The sequence below is a fragment of the Mirounga leonina genome, unplaced genomic scaffold (genome assembly GCF_011800145.1).
Source record: "Mirounga leonina isolate KUSES-001 unplaced genomic scaffold, KU_Mleo_1.0 Mir_168, whole genome shotgun sequence".
Taxonomy (NCBI): Eukaryota; Metazoa; Chordata; class Mammalia; order Carnivora; family Phocidae; genus Mirounga; species Mirounga leonina.
Window position 1 is genome coordinate 18,222,711 of NW_023270426.1, and position 21,708 is coordinate 18,244,418.

Here is a 21,708-nt window from a genome sequence, read left to right on the forward strand (position 1 = left end):
ATGGCTGGGGGCACCGGTCATGTCCCCGCTGGACATGCACCTGCCGCGCAGGGAGGGCTATCACTCACGGAAATGACTGACTGTCTAGACTGAGTTTTGAAAGCACGAGAGTGACTTCACGACTAGTACTAAATGTTGAATACCGATCAGCTCAAAAACACAAGGAGTCTCTCCTTTGCTCTGAAAATTATTAGACATTGAGAGGAAGAGAAACATAGATAAGATAGGCTTCCTCTGTATGCTAAAATAAAAATATAAGAGTTAAAAAAAAAAAGAAGAAGAAGAAGGACTAGTTCAGAACAAGACATCAAATGTGACCAAAGCGTACTCAAAGAAAGTTCCAGAGAAAAGGTAAGAACCAGAGCTGGGCCTTGGAGGAGAAGAGTCAGCCATGCGGGAGGAAGGGACAGCATCCCAGACATGAGGATGCTAGTGAAGAATGGCATGGAGAGGCCATACATGGAGCGTGGTCAGAATCAGCAAGCAGTTCAGTTACATATCCATGTTCTGCTCTATCTGAACCTTTGCTGAGGCTGTCCTATATCCTAGGCCCATCCACATGGTCATCAGCTCATTTCATCATTGATAAAAGCAGACTCCACGAGTAGAAGTTATTACAGTTTGCAAAAATGCAATCCATAGCCACAAACACTGGATCAACAGGGCAGCTCTTCTGCATTTGGAGTCTGTATGGGCATCACTTCCTTTTCCCTAAGCAGCACGAGGCCTGGAACTGGGAGACAGTTTCATCTCCTGGGCTCTGTCCTGATGGGGTTAGAAAAACAACACCCCCAAAACTAACCAACAAAAACCCTTCCTGCCTCAGAATGAGGCATCTGCTCTTTCTTGATGGTGCACAAAGTGTTAGGCTGTTAACACCTAAGATAAAGATGCCCTTGGTTGATATTAACTTACCTTCACTTTACCTCCAGCTAAATCCTACCTTAATTGGTTTGACTCGTTTAATTGAAATAGGCAATTTAAAACAGTGGGCCAATGAGCCCCAATAGTAAGAAGACTAAAAAAAGCTTATCTGTGTGTTTGCCTGTTTGCTTTGCTATTAAATATTCAACAATATATTTGTAGGATCCTTTTCCCTCTGTGTGAATATGAGTGTAATGATTAAGCCATCCCATATGGGAAATGCTGTGCTGGCTAGCAAGTCAGCCTCCAGACTCTTTCAAAAGACCATTAAGTCGCATCCTTCATGGACTGTGATGGGAGAGATAGTAATGCTCTTCAATCATCTGCTCACCACAAAAGGAAGCCACGTGAACCTCAGCAGCAAACATGTGCATTCAACAACTTCTGAAGCTCCCCAGAGATTAAGGTTTGTAAGTCTGGGATTGCATTACGATTAAGTAATAATGAGAAAGAAATCATGTCCTCTGATCAAATAACGCATTAATCCTACCATCCATACACTGTGTGTCATTATTCACTCTCTGGTAATGTTGGCTTTTGGAGGTAATTTTTCTCTCTCATTCCACAGGACAGGAAACAAGCACAGAGACAAGAGTTGGGTGTGTACCAGGAGGGCAGTGCAAGCTGAAAGGGCCCGAGAAGCTCTTGGGTAGGAATGTGTATTTACCATGTCATCAGGAAAATCCCAGGTAGCTTTAACGAAAGGGTGTAGTCCTTTCTCAGGGTCTGGCACACACAAAGCATTTCCTGCAGAGAAACTGTTCCCCTCACGAGCCCCGAATTCCTCAGGCCTCCTACCTGAGCAGGGCTAGGGTGTAGCTTATGTAGCCTCTCTGGTACTTAAGACCAAGTTCGCTAAGCAATTAGCAGTGTATCGAGACTCTCTAGGGAGGCATTTGAGGATAAGTTTTTCAAGCACTTTAGAAGCATTTATATATACCTCACATGCCATTAATCATTCTTATCTGTTCATTAAGAGAGTCTCCCTTAGGACCCCTACTTGCCAGTTCTTTCTCAGCCTGGTTCTTTTTATCTGTGTACGTGAAAAGGAGTCTCTTTTAAAACACATTTTATAATTAAAAGACTTCATTAATTCACGTGGGTGCGCTCCACCATTGAGTCTGCATTTTCAGAGTTTTATTAAATATACAAAAAGGCCATTCTCTTGAGGGTCTTTGTGGAAGACAAACCATACAACTAAAGCCTGGTTTTAGAACACATTTTCAGCATTGCAGAGACTTCAGACGATTACTTACAGCGTGATATAAAACGTCCTGTCCAGACCAATGCATGTTGTGTCCTTCTGTCCCCTACCAAAAAGGGGGAACACTTTAAATTCACACTGCAATCTAACTGATATAAACCAAAGGTAGAGAAGAAACCAGATATGCTGATACTGAAAAGCAGCACATTTTAAGTGTCCTATCAGGAGTTATGGGACTATACCTCCGTCCGTGGCTCACGCACACCCGTGTGCAGGCCTCTGCTGGGTCCTGGCTCCATCCATCCCAGCCCGGCGGGCAGGGAGGCCCCAAGCAGCGCGAGATGCAGCCATAAGCGTCCCGGTTTCATTTCGTGGAGTCTGTTGAGAAAATGACAAACGTTCAGAATTAAGCATTGCAAAATATAAGCACGTCACAGGGCGGGTAGAACTTGTACTCCAGAATCAGAGAGACCAGAGTTTAAATCCTACCAGCAACCGTTCTGTTCCACTTTGGAGAAGTTCTAGTACTTCTGAATCATAGTTGATTCACCTCTAAAACAGGGTCAGTGATATGTATCTCGTAGGGTCGTGGTGAGGGTCGAAGGAGTCAGCGTCGGACACCTAAAGTTAACAACTCTATAAACGCTAGCGGTTATGTGGAAACTCACCCCACACACCAGCTACCCCTCCAGCTACAAGAACAAGCGAGGGGGGAGGTGCTGTGTCACTTCTGTTCAGCCACGACACAGCCACGCTCCAGTCTCTTCAGAAAGCCTTGGGGCTGGGCACACAATTAGTGCCCAAGAAATACCGAGGAGGAATGACGTTAAATGTGTGGCGCCCTGTTTATGGCTGAGGTCTCAGTCTACAAGACGGCGAGCTTCAAAAGGGCATGCTAAGGCTCAATATTTTCCTTTCCAGACTGTTCCTTCCTGTAGAGGAATTCAAGCACCCAATGGATAATGGAATTTCAATAACCTTTAAGGTGGTTCCTGAAGCTCATGTGGTAAGAGGTCTGAAGTCCTAGAAGACAAGAAATGGGCAATTCAAAGTAATCAAAGAATTACACGGATGAAAAAACTAAGAATCAGCGACAACAGATATCCAACTCCCTATCATGTGCTGGGGTGCGAATGGGACAAGGACACAGGCTAGTGGACGTGTCCAATCAGCTCTACCTTTTTTTTCTTTTTTTTAAGGTTTCCACTGTAAACATTCCAACCTTGATTTCAGTATCTCTGTCTAAGAAATGCAGCCAGGGAGACAGAACTCATCGTGCAGTATTTACAACTCGTACTCAAGGAAACCAGAGGGGTTATTGATTTCTGTGCGCACTACACAATTTGGTGCTTAATTGCATGTGGTGCACACGGCATCCTGATTATGGCCGGGGAGATGAAGACACAGAGCTCCCTGGAGGCCAGCACGCCATGTGATCTGGCCTCGAACTGGTCCAGCACAGGTGTCCCCGTCAGAAATGATGAGCTGTTTGACGGACATCACCGGCTGATGGAGGAGTCCACGCCTGCTCACCCCCATGGCAAGAGCTTTGGAGGATGCTTACTTTGAACAAGAAGGGTTGGAGGCATCCCACCATCACTGCTGCTGACGTCAGCGCCACCAAATTCACTCCTACCACATTCCCAGCTTCCTTTGGCTGCTTTTCCAGATATGCCTTATGTCCCTCACTTGAGACAGAAAGGCCCACAGGAAGGAGAAGTCAGGCTAAAAATTACGGCATCTAACACTGGCCTCGGAAAAGGCAAGGTTGTAAGTCATGACGGTCTTTTAAGAAAATGTTTCTCTTGTCGTACAAACAGTCCACAGGCTTCCATTGCTCTCTCAGTCTCTTCATCTTTGACATCTGTTGGCAAGGCTGGAGCGACCGGGGCAGTAGTCTGAGTGGGCAGTAAACACAGTGTGAAGGTCACGGTCTCGTCACTGTCAGTACCTGCTGTGCACTCGGAAGGACGCAGAGCTGAGGGCAAAGGTGCTGTGTGCACTGCTACCCGGGACAGAGCTAGAGCATTCCCGGCAGCCCCCTGAGCCCACGCTCCCGATCGGGGCTCTGGCTACAGTGTGTGAGTTCTTCACACAGTCCGTGGAGTGTGGAGGAAAAATCATTCAGGACTAAAAGAAAATAAAAACTGCCACCAGTTCTTCTGAAGATAAATAGGGCGACTCCCTACTCTCCATCAAGTATTGTCTTCTGAACGCAGAGCCATGTGCCTGGAACTGCAGAAAGCACTTACCAGATTTTTGGAATTTTTTTTTTTTAAATACCAATACTGAGGGGCACATGGGTGTCTTGGTTTTGGCTCAGGTCATGATCTTGGGGTCGTGAGATCGAGTCCCGTATCAGGCTCTGTGCTCAGTGGGAGTCTGCTTGGGATTCTCTCTCTTCCTCTGCCGATCCTGCTCATGCACATGCACTCTCTCTCTCTCTAAAATAAATAAATCTTTTAAAAAAATACCAATACTCAAGCTAGAACGAGAAAGACACTACTTCCTACTTTATTTTTAGTAATTCTTCCCTGCTTATCCACTATCAAACAGTGCTCGTGGAGAAGCACACGTACAAAAGGTCTTCTTTTCTCCCTTCTCATGCTTTTGAGCCTGAATAAACCAAAAACAGCAAAATAATCAAAACTTACTTAACATACAAATGTCAATTTCTGGAGTTATGAAATATTCAAGCCACGAAACCGACTATTTAGTTCTCAGTTTGTCTAGTAATCCAGGACTAATTATGTTTGATGTTTTATTATTAATGGATAGCACCAAAATAAAATCCGTTCATTTCAATTGTTATTTTGGCAAGCTCGGAAACTATTTTATTTATTTATTTATTTATTTATTTATTTATTTATTTATTTATTAAAGATTTTATTTATTTATTTGACAGAGAGACACAGCGAGAGAGGGAACACAAGCAGGGGGAGTGGGAGAGGGAGAAGCAGGCTTCCCGCCGAGCAGGGAGCCCGATGCGGGGCTCGATCCCAGGACCCCGGGATCATGACCTGAGCCAAAGGCAGACGCTTAACGACTGAGCCACCCAGGCGCCCCTCGGAAACTATTTTAGAGGGCGCCCCCAGACCTGTGGTATTAAACCGGCTGTTTTGAGTTGTGCTTCAGGAAGCCTGGGCTCCAGCCCTGCGGCACCCGGACTCGTCTCTGGTTTTATCTGGTTGGTGCTGAGGTTCCCCAAAGACTTAAAGACAAGGAAACACAAGAGCCAGGCCAATTACTGAAATATTCCCAGCTTCTTTGTAATGTTTTGCTCAGCTTGGCCACCACCAGACCACCACCAGTCCCACCAGATGGGACTTCATTTGCACGGTGGATGCATGTTCGATGTCATTTTATACTCACTGTGTTTGACAATTCATTTTACCTGCAGGAGCAACAGCCTACAAATTTACAACTCAAGTTTTATGATGGTTCGGTTCATAAAAAAAGAATTAATATTGGGTCTAAATCAATTTTGATGACCTATCTAATACCCAAATAGAAGCGATCTCTTTGGTTAGCACTTATGTAACAGTAATGTGTGTCAGGCACTATTCTAAACACTTCACGGGTATTAACTCACTGTCTTCCCTTCTGCTCCATGAGGAGGGCATTAGTCATCCCCTAGTCAGATGAAACAGCAGACAGGTCACAGAGAGGCTAAGTACCCTGCCAAAGCCATGTGGCATATAAATGGCAGAGCTGGGACTCCAAGCCGCACAGGTGGACTTGGCGAGACGTCTGCGCTCTTCACATCCTCCCCTCTGCGGCCTCTCAATACTTAGCAGTATTTTGTTTCAATAAACAGTTGTTCTTAGCAAGATGGGGAAAACCCAGGTCGAGCAAGATAGGCAGTCCCGAGCCTCTCCTTTCCTCTGACAGCTGCCACGAGCCACACTCCTCCAGGGGAGCAGAGCATGAGGAAGGAGCCAGGCTGCTCCTCGCTGCGCCCCTCCCGGAATGCGGCCACTTGGCACACGGTCCTCAGCTCTCATAGCTGCTATCTTCATGGGCCAGGAAGAAGTGTAGTTGAAAAAAAAAAAAGAAAAAGAAAGAAAGAAATGATGAGGAGATGCACAGAATGCTGGGCAGCAAGGATGCCTCTCAGCTGATGGGGAGTGCTGGCACTGTGAAGACAGTCACTTTGAGGGAAGTAGACCTGTTGACTCATTACTCCTCACCTTCAAAGAGCCCTATTGATCTTCAGACAGAAGAAAATACAAGAATCTCCTCATTATAGAAATGGGAAGGTACCAGCTACAATATCACAAACCCTCTTTTTCAACCTCGAGTTCATTTTGAGATCCATTTAGGTTTATAAGCTTCATTCAATCCATGTTAGAGTCTTAAGACTGGCTATAAATCGATTGGAGACTGTTCTCGTAAAAGAGCTGGGACTGCCTTTTCTTTCAAACAACCCATAATGCACAATGACTTGATATTTAAGACCTGGTTCCTCTGAGGTTATCCACCCAAGCCTCACTTTTCCCCATGCTCAAGAAAATCAGGTGCGAGGTTAGCTGCGGCACAGATAGGACACCAGAAGCCTGGAAGGTCAGAGAATACACCCAATGTATGAGCCAAGTCAGGAGCCAGATCTGGACTGAAACCAGGCATCCTGACCCCTAGGCAATGGCTTTGCTTCTTACACTATCACAAACACATACGGAATGCTGGCATTCTGTCTCGATCAGATTAATTTTGTTTTTCTTAGTGCTGGATGGGCCCTACTAGATCATCTACCTGCTCTGTGTGGAAAGCACAGGATCTTTCTGGTTTTATAATTATAAGCCGCTACCTGTGCTATTACTTGTATTTAAAATTATAGAGGTACTACCAATTTGTATGATGTGACATTCAGAAAACTGACTCGCTTTTTCAAAAAAGTTGAAAAATGTGACGTAAGAATGCAAGTGATTAGGGAGAAATAGGAGTGAATAGGTCGATTCCAAATCTGCCCCACCACAGAAGACACACCAGCATGCAAGTGGTGGGTATTGAACAGGGTCAGAGGCCAGAGAGATGCACGGACACTAAGCTGGCAATGGTTCTAATACAAACTTCGCTTCTCTCCTCTGGGAACCAGCCTTGTTTGGGAAGAGTGGGAATTCAGACCCTGAGAGCTTCTAGAGACATTATTCACCAGTTCTCTCTCAGCATCTCTCCCAGAACATGGGAACGTTACCAAACTAGACATTACAGATTAGTCACATGGAAATGGCTTCTCTTTGTAACCATCAAGACCAGAAATCATGAAGATGCTTTGGTAGAACCAAGCAATACCACCCCAGCCTTAAAGAGAACAGTAAGATTTGGATCCCTGAGGCACCTCAACTTCCAACCCTTCCAACTAACCAAGTGTATGCGTTAGCCAATTACCATAGGAGCACTGCATTTTGCAAATGGGATGTTGGCAATCAACAAATGGAAACCACCTGGAGACCACCAAAATCCTGCAGCCTCCAGTACATCTACCCAGTGTTAAAAGAAAAAAAACAAACAAACAAAACATATTGACCCTAACCTAACACCATGAGGTTACACATGAATTTCTTCTGAAAGGCTCAGGACCCTAGTTTTGATATCCAAGTGTTTTAAGAAAAATACAAGGGGTTCAAACTTCCTAAGATAGCCCCTTAAATACCAACCCAGGGAACTTAGGCATGGAAATCTATCAGGCTACCCCTGCAGCAAGCCATAATGAAGTTACACTGCATTTCCCGTTGACTATCTGCTCTTTATCTTTGGTTAATTGTTCCAACATTTGTTAAACTGAATGCCTAAATTAGTCTGTGTGCAATGTATCAATCTATGACACTTCTGGATACCAGGAAGTTTAACCCACACACCTGTGAGTTCCAGGAACCCTCGTCATTTCAACATTTAGATTATACTGCTTAAGTACCACGTTCTCCCAACAGGAGTTCTATTTTACTCGAAGTTCCATGCCTTGTGTTATGCATTAAGAGAAAGAAAACGTAAGGACATATGTGCTCTTGAAATAACTTCCTAATTTCATCAAGTTAGGAAGTACACACTTGACCACACATAGCAACACAAGAAGGTTGAATTTGCAGAAACATACCAAGAAAGGTAAAGTAGGAATTAAAGATTTAAGAAATTCTGACTATTCAATGACCTGTTTCTGGAATATAGTATTAGGTCCAACAGAAGATCACAACATGACGATCTCTTAAAAAAAAAAAAAAAAAAAAAATCCTGCAACTCTGAGACTAAGAGAAGAATCCTGAGCAACTGATGGGTCAAAGTAGAAAAATCCAACCTACCCCTCACGCACCCACCTCCAGGACAGAGCACAAGGGACAAAATTTCCCCCAAGGCCCATGGGAATAGGCTGGCCCCTCTCTGGAATAAAAATAGATTTCCTGAGGTTAAGGAAAACTGAGGGTGGTGAAAAATGTCTAAGACAGAAAAAGCCACTGGGACAACTTTAACACATTACAGTATATATGAAGTATGCTATCATCTTGCATGACCTTTGGCCCAGTCTAAAGTCTTGGGGCAGGAGCTGTCTCTTTTCCTAGGATGGGAAGAAAGCTACCATTTGGCTGAGTGTGTCTGAAGAGAAATGCTGTAGTAATGCTGCAGTGCCTTCTCACAAAACCAAGAGGGGAAGCGGCCATGGGCCCCGTGGGGCATTGGTTCATGGCTGTGGTTTGAGCTACTGCCTTAGGATTGCTGGGCCTCTGGTGTCCTAGAAGCCCCATCATTCACTCCCCTGACCATTTATTTACTCCCCAGCTGAGCCCTCCACCTGACAACTACCCAGATCAGAGCCTGTCCTGGGAGCCAGAAGGGGCAAGCACAGGAACCCACCCACTCCAGCACTGACAGGACACTGCTAAAAGTCATGTCTGACTTTCCCCTAAGCCTGGTGGTGGGAAAATAACTTTAGATCTTCCAGAAACGTCCGAATGTCTCTTCCCGATGCCTCAGAGATAGTGATATAGGCCCATTCCCAGTGCACGTTTGGTTAAGTTACCATGCCACCTCCTAATGAAATTCTGTTTACGTGTGGCCCACAGAATGTGGACGAATGTTTCTATCTCGGGGACCCATCTAGCACAATTCCCCGTGCACAGGCTTGCGATAAATTTAGGAAGGGAACCGATCAAAGCTACTGGCGCTGTTTTTCACTCGCGGGAAACCTCGGAGGAAGCGACACCTAGAGGAGAGCGGAGAAGAGCGACGGCAGCGCGATTCATCCATGTCGGCGACAGTTATGGGAACGAGGTCGGCCGGACAGCGCAGGGGGACTGACTAGCAGGGCGCGATAGAGACCTAGCAGGGTCCGACTCCGCGGGGCCCCAGCAACTTCAGCACACCGGCGCACTGCACGGGCTGCTCGCCACGTCCCGGGCACTGCGAGAAATCCTGCTGCTTCCAGCGGGTTTCTGCCCTTGCCAGAGTGGCGGGCGCCGAAGTCCTCAGGTGGCAGGCCGCGGGCGAGTGCGCCGGAGGCGCCGCTTCGTCAGCTCAGGGGGGCCCCGAAGGCTCGCGCTGCGCTCCGCCGCCAACTCGGGGCGACAAGCGCCCGAAGCGCAGCGCTCTGTCTGCGTCGCCTAGGTGCCCCCCCAAACTTGAAATAGGTGTCCTTTGCTGGTGCAGAGAGGGGCGGAGATCACCCGCCGCACAAGCTCTCTTAGGACCAAGCTCCCTGCCCGAGCGTGCCCCAAACGAACTGCTCCCTAGTGACCCCCCGGCAGGGAACACCGGTCGCTCTCTTGGAACAGAGACTAGCTGGACAGAACCGGAGCCGCGGTCTTTGCGGAACGAGGTGGTGCCACGGTGCCCCCTCCTCAGCCTCCGCCGAGCCCCAACGTGCAGACGCGGCGGACCTCGGGGGAACGACCGCCAGGCGGGGCTCAGCGGGCCCTTCCGGCTGCAGCGCGGACACGCAAGTTTCCCCGCAAAGCTGGAGGAAGGAGGCAGCGAGGACGCCCGCTCCGCACCCCAGCCCGGGGCCAATGGCAGCGAGCCGAGCCGAGCCGAGGGGCTGCCACTCGCCCAGCTCGCCGAGGCCGCTCGGGGGCCCGAGCACCGAGAGCGGCGCCTGCGGGGTCTCGGAGCCTCGGCGGGAGCGGTTCTGCTCCGCGCTCCGGCCGGGTCACTCCGATACCTACTGCAGACCCGGGCCACCAGCCTCGGCGCCCCAGCCTTTCCCCCGAGTCCTGGCCGGGGCCGGGGTAGCCCGGGCGAGCCCGAGTCCCGTGGTCCCGTGCCCGCCGCCCGCCAGGCGGGCAAACTTGGCTCTCCGGCGCCGGCGGTGAGGACAAGCGAGCGCCCGCGCCGGGCCCTGCAGCGAAACGCGGGGCCGCGGGCGCCGGGACCCCAGAGGGGCGCAGCTGGACCGACTGGTGGCGGCGGCGGCTTGGCACCCTCCCCGCGCCCGCGTACCTGAGGTGGCCGGGGCCGAGGGAAGACCAGGTGAACGGACGCAGGCGGACGGGAGCGCCCGTGGAGGCGGTGGCGGTGGCGGCGACCCGGCTCCGCGTCCTTCGGTCGGTCTCTCTGGCTGTCGGCGGGTCCCGAACGCGCTGGAGGCTGTCTTGGCTCCAGCTCCGTGCGCCGCCGCTGCCGTACCGCCGCCGCCGCGGCTGCCCTATTTCTGCCGCCGGGACCGGAGCTCGTGACGTCACCCTCCGGTCCCCGCCTGCCCAATCGCCGCCACCTGTGCGCGCGGCGCCCGCCCGCCCGCCCGCCCGCCGCTCAGACCCGCGCGGGGCCCGCGGCAGGTGCGTGGAGCAGCCGGGCGCGCACGCGGGGCGCGAGGACTCCCAGCGCTCCAGGGCGATGTCCGCACCCGCCACGGAAGGCGGTGCGCTTCAGCCCCGGGCTCTCGTAATCTGCAGGCGACATCCCCCTTCCACTCCCCAACACACCCCTTCTCTCCCCTCCCCTGGCTCCTTCCCGGGCCGAGCTCCCCAGCCTGTGCTCTCAAGATGCACCAAGTGGTCTTAATCAGCCGCCATAGCTGTGGCGCCTCGGCGGGCCAGAACACCTGGAGGCTAAGTCAAGTGACACGCCCCCTCGCTGGGAGCCAACAACCTGCGAAAGAGCGAAGTTTTTATACCTCTCTTCTGACTCTGCCCTCTCCCAGCCGGAGAATCTTACAAAATCCTGGGCAGACAAGGGCAGTCCCAGGTGATGTGGGCTTGGCCTGGCCAAGCTGTGACAGGAGAGTCCCCTATTCTCTCTTCCAACAAGACATTTTCACTGCTCTGACTTCATCTCCAAGCCTGGGGCTCTCAAACCTTTCTGGACCCCCTATTCAACATCCAGAACTTTTGGAGACCCCCAACTCAGTTGTCATTTGCTTTCATTAATTGACCTAGAGATCAGTCTTGGTGCCCAAAGAAATTGTAAACACTTGTAACAACTAGCACCCCTCCCCACCCCCACCAGCGGTCTAGCTGTAGCCCAAGTCTGGCGTCAGATTTAGGAGTGAGATCCTAACTAGGCCAGGCTGGTGGTAACTGATGGGCAGGAGGCTTTCTGGGGGACTGCCCCCTGCTCTGTCTATGTGGGCACCAGGTAACTGGCTGGTGTAGTGGGACAGTGTCTTGTCCATGCCCCTGTAATCTCTTCTGGCCTGGAGGAGGGGACAGAGGGGATTTTTCTAAGGATAAGTTTAGTTAAATTTCAAGAGAAGAGGAAGAATAAAATGCTGGCATGGAGAAAAGGTATTACATTTGCTCTTTCCTTCAACAGATATTTCCTGGGCCCCTCCCATGTACCAGGCACTGAGCTAGGTGCTGGGAAGACAGCAGTGGGTGGACCAGCATGGTCCCTCCCCTCACACAGGCTTCCGTCTGAGATCCAGCTCTCCCCCTACCACTGCCCAGTCTATAACCCAGGCCAGTCATATCTCTGCTACAGGTATCAGTTTCCCCATCTGCAAAATGAGGAGTGCATGAGACCTGGGTGACTTCCAGGTCTCCGTCGCTGTGACTTCCCACTTGGAAAAGGTGATGTGGGCCCAAAAGGATAAAAGCCATACCATCCTCAGTGCCCCAGGGCCTTGGCAGGAATGATGCTCTCTCATATTTGACCATGAATCTTTGCCAAGGCCACCCGTGACTGAACCCCCAAGGCTGGCTTGAGGCCAGATTCTCTACAGCGGGACTGGGGAAAAGATGGCACTTTCCATCCTGGGAGAGAGAGAAAAAGGACTGGACATAAAAGGAAACAGGGGAATTTGGAAATAGGCTATGCCTCCCTCTGAAATTTAATTCTAAGTCCGTGGACAAGATGGAGCCCCACAGCACAGAGACTGGGTTTAGCTCCCCTCCCACACTTTGAGGTGTTTGGAAAAGCAGATTTCTGTTCTCAGCTCTGAGCACAAAGTCCCTGAGTCAGCCCAGTGGCCCTATTACATAACCAAGGCAGGCCTTGGGGTGTGTCTTTTTAATAACTCCGGGTCATATGTAAGCCAAGGTCTATAGATTGACCAAGCTCTGAAATAGCTCTGTTTAGTGCAACGAACAGGGACTGGACTTCCACAGACTTCCTTGGCTTCCCGAAGAAGGGCGGAATGTAGCTGCTACGAACCAAATGTACAGAATATACCCTGGAGATAATGCTAACATCTGAAGTGAGCTATTGTGACTACTGTGCATAAAATAAGGGTGGAATTAAAGTCACCTTGGAATAAAAAAGGTGAAGTGTGAATGACAAAACAAGCCTTCAGGGCAGTGGCATCAGCCACCAGCAGACCTGAACACCTCTCTGAATTGCTCTGTGCTTTGCTCTCAGGGCAATTCTTGTTTTTTGTTTTGTTTTGTTTTTTAAGATTTTATTTATTTATTTGACAGAGAGCTAGAGAGCACAAGTAGACAGAGAGGCAGGCCCAGGGAGAGGGAGAAGCGGGCTCCCCGCCGAGCAGGGAGCCCGATGCAGGACTCGATCCCAGGACCCTGGGATCATGACCCGAGCCGAAGGCAGCCGCTTAACCGACTGAGCCACCCAGGGGCCCCCAATTCTTGGTTTAATAATACTCCCCCAACATGGAAAACAGGCTAGATTCCACACAAAGAATTTGCTTGCAACCCTGTTTCAGAATTTGCAAGCATACTGATGCTTCTCAGTAGCCAACTGGGATGCTTGGCCAAAAAAAGAGGGGGGAGAGTTAAGTTTTGAATTCATATAATTCAGTAAGTTTGGAAGGGAGAAGTTAGAAGGAAACATAAGTTCAGATAACTGTCTCCAACCCCAGTGTAGGGGATTGGTGAGCGATTTCCTGAGACAGACTCAGAGACACACAAAAGGAAGTGAGCACTGTATTTTTGCAAGATGAGCAAATTCAAAAATCTCCTATAGATATTTACTTCACCAGTTTTAAAACTTTCTTCTATTTCTATTCTTACCCAAAACACAACAGTATGATAAAAAACTGCAGCCAAACAATGGGTCTCCTACAGGCCATTTCAGCGTGCACCGACGCATCGGGTCACGCAGAGAGACCCCAGAGTCGCAGGATCGGGAAGAAGCAGGGCACCTCCTCCAGATTCAGCCACAAGTTTCCCTGTCACCAGTTATGGGTCAGGTCCTCCTGGGCTGGTCAGACAGCACCCAGAAACACCTGTTAGCACAAACTGGGAGTGCACGTGAAAAGGTAGGAGAAGGCAGGAGAGAGTCTTCCTGGTCTTGCATAATTGAACATTCTGCTGCCTGTCCGAAAAATGTCTTATAAAATCTTCAAACCAAACCATGCAGTCGACTGAAGAACCAGTCTGGATCTTTGGAGAGCCCCAGACAGAAAGGCACAATGACCGGGTCCCTCTCCTGCCTCTACCACACTTTGGCCGAGCCTTTCCAGGCCTAGTTTCTTCATGTCTCATGTCTCAAGTGGGAGTTGGAGGTGGGCGGGGTGGGAGGCAGTCATACTCAATCAGCTTCTGAGACCATTTTCCATTCTGCAAGCCCATGCCTTTATTTTTGCTAGGATTTATGGAAGTGAGGGCCACTCTGATTTAAGAAGAGCTATGATGTTAAGGGTTTCCTCCAAGATTTCTTAAATCATGGTCCACTTAGTCATCGTGAAATTAAGGGCATGGAGGCAATAAATTCAAAATTCTAGACCTAAAATCACACTCAGAAATAATTGTTTAACTTTGATTTAGGGAGAAAAGTAGCCAGCATGGAGATTAAGTAAGGTATTCCTTCAAGAGGTAAGTGTGATTTGGGAAATTTTTCAAGGCAATGACGAAGCGCTAAAGAATGAGGATTTTAATTAAGAAGTTGGGATGAGTGAAAAGCCACAATGAGGGGGAGGGAACAGTGAATGGGTAAAAGTGGAGGGCGTGAAAAATAAAACCCTTCACCGTGGTACTAATCCCAAGACAGAAGTCCCATTCGGCTCCCAGGGCCTAGGCTGAGGCTACAAGGGGCCTAAGGAAGGCCCCCAAGTAGGAGGAAATGAAGCTCAGTCACTTGTGAAATAAATGTGCACAGAGAGAATGTGGGCTGACCCGGCCAGGCTTCCAAGCCACAACGGACCACTTCCTATGGGGGACAGGAGAAAGAGATGAAGTGGGACAATGGGCAAAGAGAGGGGCCAACCTCCTTTACTCAACCTTATTTATTCAGACTCACAAATTTTTGCCACGACCCTGTTTTCCAGCTCATCAATATTGAGCGGTAAATAACATGCCAATCGAAAAAAAAAAAATCATTTGAAAAGATGAGTGCTTACCTTATGGACACTCCATTCCTGTGAATATATGCTCCATTCAGATGCATGTGCAGTATTGTGGCGGGTCATCTTGAGTATTCTGAAGAGCACTAAGCCAGACGAGGATCTGTGAGCTGGTACTGGACTTAGCTTATATAGCACCCCAAATCTGAGTAGCCACACTGACCTCTCTGCCCCACCCCCACTCCCTCCACTGTGCCCCTACCCTCAGTCCCACTTGTCCTGCTTCCTGACCCCTCTGAGCTATTCCCACAGCCTTAGAGACAGATCCCTCTGCTGTTACTGCCACCACCTCAAACCAAGAAGCGACCCCCCCCCAACTGCATGTGGCACCAACTGACACAGAGACACTGGCCTCCATCCATGCCTGTGCAGTGGTCAGACTAGTCCCCTGGGGACTCTGGCTTCCCCAGAGGCTGCCTGGGGGAGCTGCTCCACACAACACAGAGGGGTGGGGGAGGTCATGGCGGGGGGAGTGGGGAGGACTTGACCAGCGGGAGCTGGGGTACAGGAGGAAGCCAGCAGGTAAATTCTCCCTTCCTTCCCTGGATAGTCGTACTGAGATGCAGCATGCCCTGGGTCCTGTGTAAGGACAGCCCCAGAGACCAAGCCCTGAGCTACGTGATGACAGAGCTGGGCCTTCCGTATCTGCTCTTTCTTCTTCCTCGTTCCTGCTTCCTGGGATTGGACTCCTCCTCACTGAGGTGTAAAGCTTCTGTCTTGGGCTCTGATTTCTAGAGAATGCAGAGGAAGGAAGGAAGAGTGGTGACTCTTTTCAAGAGGGCAGCTGAAAAGTTCTAAGGATGAGGAGGCACTGGGAGCAGAGACATGAAGAAATGAGGGGACGAGGTATGACGAGATCTGGTGGGGAGAACATGCAGGCAGAAGGCACACCAGGTGTGAAGACCTGACTGGATGTGAGCGAGGCCAACGTCACTAAGCACGCTAAGCAGAGGGACCAGGCAGACAGTTGTTGAAAAAGGTGGGGAGGTGGCCAGGGCCAGACCAGGCCCTGATGAACGAGGACTTCAGATCTGATTTGACGTGCAATGGGAGCCACTGGAGGGTTCTGAGCAGGAGAATGACATGATCTACCATACCTTTTGAACATCCCTCCAGCTGCTGTATGGAGAACAGAACTGGGCAGAGGGCAGGGTGTCTGGTGGAGCGAAAGCAGTTAGCAGCTGCTCAGCTGTTGAGAAGTAGAGCCATGTTTAGCTCACTCTCCTCACTGGCACCACATCAGTACCCTCCGTTTATCGATTGCTAACCATGCATTGGGCACTGGGCCTAACCCTTTGTATGGATAGTATCACCTAATTCTCTTAGCACCATAAGGTCCCCATTTGATAAGTGAAGCTTGGAGAAGTCCCACAATTTATCCAAGGCAGTTTGTCTCGCAAATGGCAGAGCTAGGATTTGACTCCGAGCCTGCGTTCAGAATCACTATGCAATTCTGTATCACTTACACACAGAGTATATGTATGTGGTATCTAATGTGTATCTCAAAATACATGTCCTACAAACAGGTGCCTAGAGAACCTTCTGTTCTGAATCTGTTGGTGTATTTCCTTAACTGTCCTCATCCTGATCCCTTGTCATATCAAAACCCAATGCGTAGTCTTTCTCTCTTTTCTGCCTATAGAATGTCAATTCTGTTCAGCATGGTCTAAGTCAATCGAGGGGCTCCCGTTCTCTTTGCCAGGAACTGGCTAAGGGGAGAGCAGGGAGCCCAGTCTGGCCAAGGACAGGTGAGAGAAAGTCAACTGGGGGGAATAAAAAGATGCACAAGGGAGGGGAGGTGGGGGGAGGGTGGGCGGGGAGAGGTGCCTGGGTGACTCAGTAGGTTAGGCGTCCAACTCTTACCTTCAGCTCAGGTCATGGTCTCATGGGTCGTGGGACTGAGCCCCCTGTCCACTCTGCTCAGTGGGGAGTCTGCTTGAAGATTCTCTCCCTCTGCTCCTCCCCTCACCCGCATGTGCATGTACTCTCTCTCTCTAAAATAAATAAATCTTTAAAAAAAATTTTTTTAAAAGATGCACAGAAAGAGACGGTGTCTCTTTTCCCTCTTGATGCTATTATTAACTACAAGGGTCCCCTAGACCCACAGTCGCCATCCTGTGACCCGGAGAGCAGCCAAGTTAACCCATGAAAGACGGCAAAACAGGGAAAGAAGCTAAGACCTTACGGATGCCATTGAGCTGCTCAGGTAGCCACTTCTTTTTTTTTTTTTTTCTTAAGATTTTATTTATTTATTTGACAGAGAGAGACAGCAAGAGAGGGAACACAAGCAGGGGGAGTGGGAGAGGGAGAAGCAGGCTTCCTGTGGAGCAGGGAGCCTAATGCAGGGCTCAATCCCAGGACCCTGGGATCGTGACCTGAACCAAAGGCAGACACTTAACGACTGAGCCACGCAGGCGCCCTGGAGTAGTCACTTCTGAAGCTGCCCTATCTCGGGTTCTTATTTTCCTCACGACTTAAATCACTTGGGTTTGGATTTTTTCTTACTCGAAGTAGAAAACATGGCAAATGAGAAAGAAGCCCAAATGTACATAAAAGCCTGATCTGTTATTCGACTGCCTTTAGACACACAACGTGCAAGATTAATACTGTCATCATCCCACTTTTATTTGTCTAAGGACCCCAGGCTAGTCAAAGGTTGAAGTCCCTGGACTCTAATCCAGTGCTCACATGGAGAGAATTTTTATTTATGGAGAACATTTAATTAAGCAGGACCCTCCATTTCCTAAGTGCCCTAGATAAAAGGCAGTGGACAGATAACAAGTGACATGTACAGGATGCTTTAAAGCTGACAAATGTACGCACACACGTCAGTCACCACGGCCTAGCCAGATGTGACTCGCAGACACTTCTCACTACAACCATCCTCAAAATATTTTAAACTGGTTTTGCCATTTTTGTGCGGTCTATGACGAGTGGGTGATTTGAAATCTTAAACAAGAGTATCATATTAAATATTGTATCCTACAGTCTGTTTTAATGTGATCGTTCATAATATTCATAACATACAGTCATTATAAAAAATTCTGCTTTAGGGCGCCTGGGTGGCTCAGTTGGTTAAGCGACTGCCTTCGGCTCAGGTCATGATCCTGGAGTCCCTGGATCAAGTCCCGCATCGGGCTCCCTGCTCGGCAGGGAGCCTGCTTCTGCCTCTGACCCTCCTCCCTCTCATGCTCTCTCTATCTCATTCTCTCTCTCTCAAATAAATAAATAAAATCTTTAAAAAAAAATTCTGCTTTATATCATTTAACAGTGAATGCACAATGTTTAATTTTTATTAAATTATATAAGAAAAAATACAATTTTCAGATAAATACGCTAAAAAAAAATGATATGTCATCTCTGGTTTAGGGACTGAATGTATGCTAAAAGATACTTTGGGATTTTACTCCCTAATATAGCATCAAGTAGAGGCAAAAACTGGTTTCCAAGAATTGATGTCTGAAATTCTGGAATTTTATACTTAAAAAAAACTATGGTTTTATTTCTATAATTTCCATGTTTTGTTTATAAGTGACAGGAGGGGAAAGATTTCAGGCCGCTATTTGCAAGCACTCTGCAAATAGCACATTGTGGGTGTGGATAGAGCCTTTATTCTCAATAAATGAAAAGCCAAATTGGACATAATTGTCACTCTATTTTCTCTCCTTAACACTGTTTTTGAAGTACCAAACACATCGTGATGTTCCCTAGAAGGGTTTTTATCAGATGAATGTGATTTACAGATTGGTGAAGGTAATTTTGAAGATTGTAGTCTTCCCATTTTTCGCTCTTCATTATCTTGTATTTCGTTATCAGGTTCCTTATGTTTCTAGTCTTTAAACACAATCTATTATGAGCACAAATCAAACATATGTCTAAGAAGAAAAACAATTTAAAATATAACAGTCTCAACCATTCTTGCAGTCAGGGCTATGCAGCCAAGAAATAAAGGGAGCGACGGAGCCATGAGCGCCCTCATTTGAACTCCACCTAACCGCTGTGTGTGCTCACTCGTTACACACTGACAGGCTCACTGCCTTTTCTCACAAATGTGGAAGAAAAATTAAACAGTGTATCACTTATTGATTTTTAATTAAACCTTTCATTCTGAAATCATTAGAGATTTTGCACAGAGTTGTAAGAAATACCAGAGCAATCATGGGGACCGCTTACCCAGTGTCCTCCAGTGATGACATCTTGTAAAACCATCGTGTCCTAGCACAACCAGAACACTGACATTGATGTAGTCAAGGTACAGAACCCTTCATTCACCAGAAGGATCCCTCCTGTGGCCCTTTGATAGCCACCACCTCTCTTCCTTCCCTCTGCCCCTTCCCCTTCACCCCTAACCCCTGGTGATCGCGAACCTGTTCTCATTTCTGTAATGTTGTCATTTCAACAATGCTTTAGAAAGGGGACCATATACTACGTAGTCTTTGGGGATGGGCTTTTTCCACTCAGCATAATTACCTCAAGACTTGTTCGAGTTGTTTCCCCTGTCAGTGGTTTGTTCCTTTGTATTACCGAGTAGTATTCCATGGTATGCAAGAACCTCATTGGTTAAACCACCTGGCTTGTTTCCATTTGGGGCTCTTACAAATAAAGGTGCTATAAACACTTCTGTACAGGTTTTTTTAAGAATATAAATTATAAGAACATAAATTTTTGTACTTCTCTAGGATAAATACCCATGAGTGTAATTGCTGGTTTGTATGAGGGTCACAATGTTTAGTTTTTGAAGAAATAGCCAAACCATTTTTCAGGATGTTCGTACCATCTGATGTTCCCACCAGCGATGCATGAGTGATTCTGTTTCTTGGCATCCCTGCCTGCATTTGCTGGAGTCACTATTTTTTATTGTAGTCATTCTGATAGGTGTGTAGTGCTATCTCATTATGATTTTAATTTGCATTTCCCTAATGGCTAATGATGTTGAACATCTTTTCATATGCTTATTTGTGATCTGTATAGTCTCTTTGGTGAAATACCTCTTTATGTCTTTTGGCCATTTCCTATTTGGATTGCTTGGAGTTTCTTTTTTGTATGTTAATTTTTTTTCTGCTGTTGAGTTTTGAGAATTCTTTATACATTTTAGATACTAGTCCTTTGTGGGTATGTGGTTTGCAAATATTTTCCTTCAGTCTATCGCTTGTCTTTTCATCCTCTTAGTAGGGTCCTTTCCAGAACAAAAGTTTTTAATTTTCATGTAGTCAAATTTATCCATTTTTCCTTTTACAGATCTTTCTTTTGATGTTAAATCTAAATCCAAGATCCCAAAGATTTTTTGAAATAAAAGCTTAAGAGTTTTACATTTTACATTTAAATCCGTCACCTCTTTTGAGTGAATTTTTATACAAGGTTTGAGACTTAGATTAAGGTTCACTTTTTTTCCTTAGAATGTCTAATTGCCCCACATCGTTTTTTTGAAAAGGCTATCTTTACTCCATTGAATTGCTTTGCACCTTTGTTAAAAATCAGTTTGGCAGAAACTGCAAAGATCCTAAAAAACTAAAGCAGTCTAAAAAAGAAGAGCGAAGTTGAAGACTCATACTTCCTGATCTCAAAATTTACCACAAAACCACAGTAATCAGAACAGTGTGGTAGTGGCATAAGGACAGACATATAGACCAATGGAAGAGAACTGAGAGTCCAGAAATATACTTCTGTGGCCAAATGATTTGCAAGAAGAGCCCATGACTATTCATTGCAGAAAGAATTATCTCTTGAACAAGTAGCACTGGATCAACTGTACATCCACACGTAAAATAATTAATTTGGACCCCTATCTCACACCATTATAAAAATTAACTCAAAACTGATCAACAACTTAAATGTAGGAATTGAAACTATAAAATCTTAGAAGAAAACTTTTCTGCTTACCCTTCAGGGGTAAACTTTCATGACCTTGGCTTTGGCAATGGATTCTTTGATATGACACCAAAAGCATGAGCAACAACAAAAAATAAATTGGATTTTATCAAAATTTAACATTTCTATGCATTTAATGCAAGAACATAATCAAGAAAATGGAAAGACCACCTACAGAATGGGAGACAATATTTGCAAATCATATATCTGATAAGGGATTAATATCCTAAATATATAAATAACTCTTACAACTCAACAACAAAAAGACAAATAACCTAATTTAAAAAATAGTGAAAGGACTTGAGTAGACATTTCCCCAAAGATATTACAAATGGCCCAAAAGTACATGAAGAGATGTTCAATATTCTTAGTCATTAGAGAAATGCAAATCACAACCATAATGAAATACCACTTCATACCCACTATGATGGCTATAAAAATATTTTTTGAAAAAAGGAGAATAATAAGTTTTGGCAAGGACCTGGCTAATTGGAAAACTTGTACAATGCTGGTGGGAATGTAAAAAGATTTAGCTGCTGTGGAAAACAGCATTGTCCTTCTTCAAAAAGTTAAACATTGAATGACCATACGACCCAGCAATTCCAGTCCTAGTTATATGCCAAAAAATTGAAAACAAGCTCTGAAAGATTCACACACAAATGTTCGTAGCAGCACTACTGACAAAAGCCAAAAGGGAGAAACTACAAAAATGTCCATCAATGGATGGATGGATGAACAAGTTGTGGTAAATAGATACAATGAAATATTATTCAACCATAGAAAGGAATGAAGTACTGATACATGTGATAACATGAATAAACCTCAAAAACAATATGTTAAGTACAAGAAGCCAGACACAAAAGGTCACATATTTTATGATTCCATTTATATGAAATACTAAGAATAGGTAAATCATAGAAAGCAAATTGGTGGTTGGAGAGAGGATTGAGGAGTAACTATTATAGGGTTTTATTTTGGAACCATG

The 21,708-nt window shown here is 46.8% G+C and overlaps 1 protein-coding gene across 1 annotated transcript in view; it reads right to left on the reverse strand.

The window, feature by feature from the left end:
• The window catches only part of FSTL4 (follistatin like 4), a 542,960-nt gene that overhangs the window by 380,176 nt on the left and 141,076 nt on the right, over window positions 1-21,708 (reverse strand). Inside the window, exon 2 of the mRNA XM_035014126.1 lies at window positions 2,371-2,506. Coding sequence (XP_034870017.1) covers window positions 2,371-2,496 — 126 coding nt within the window. The 5' untranslated portion in view covers window positions 2,497-2,506. The remainder of the gene's footprint in view (window positions 1-2,370; window positions 2,507-21,708) is intronic.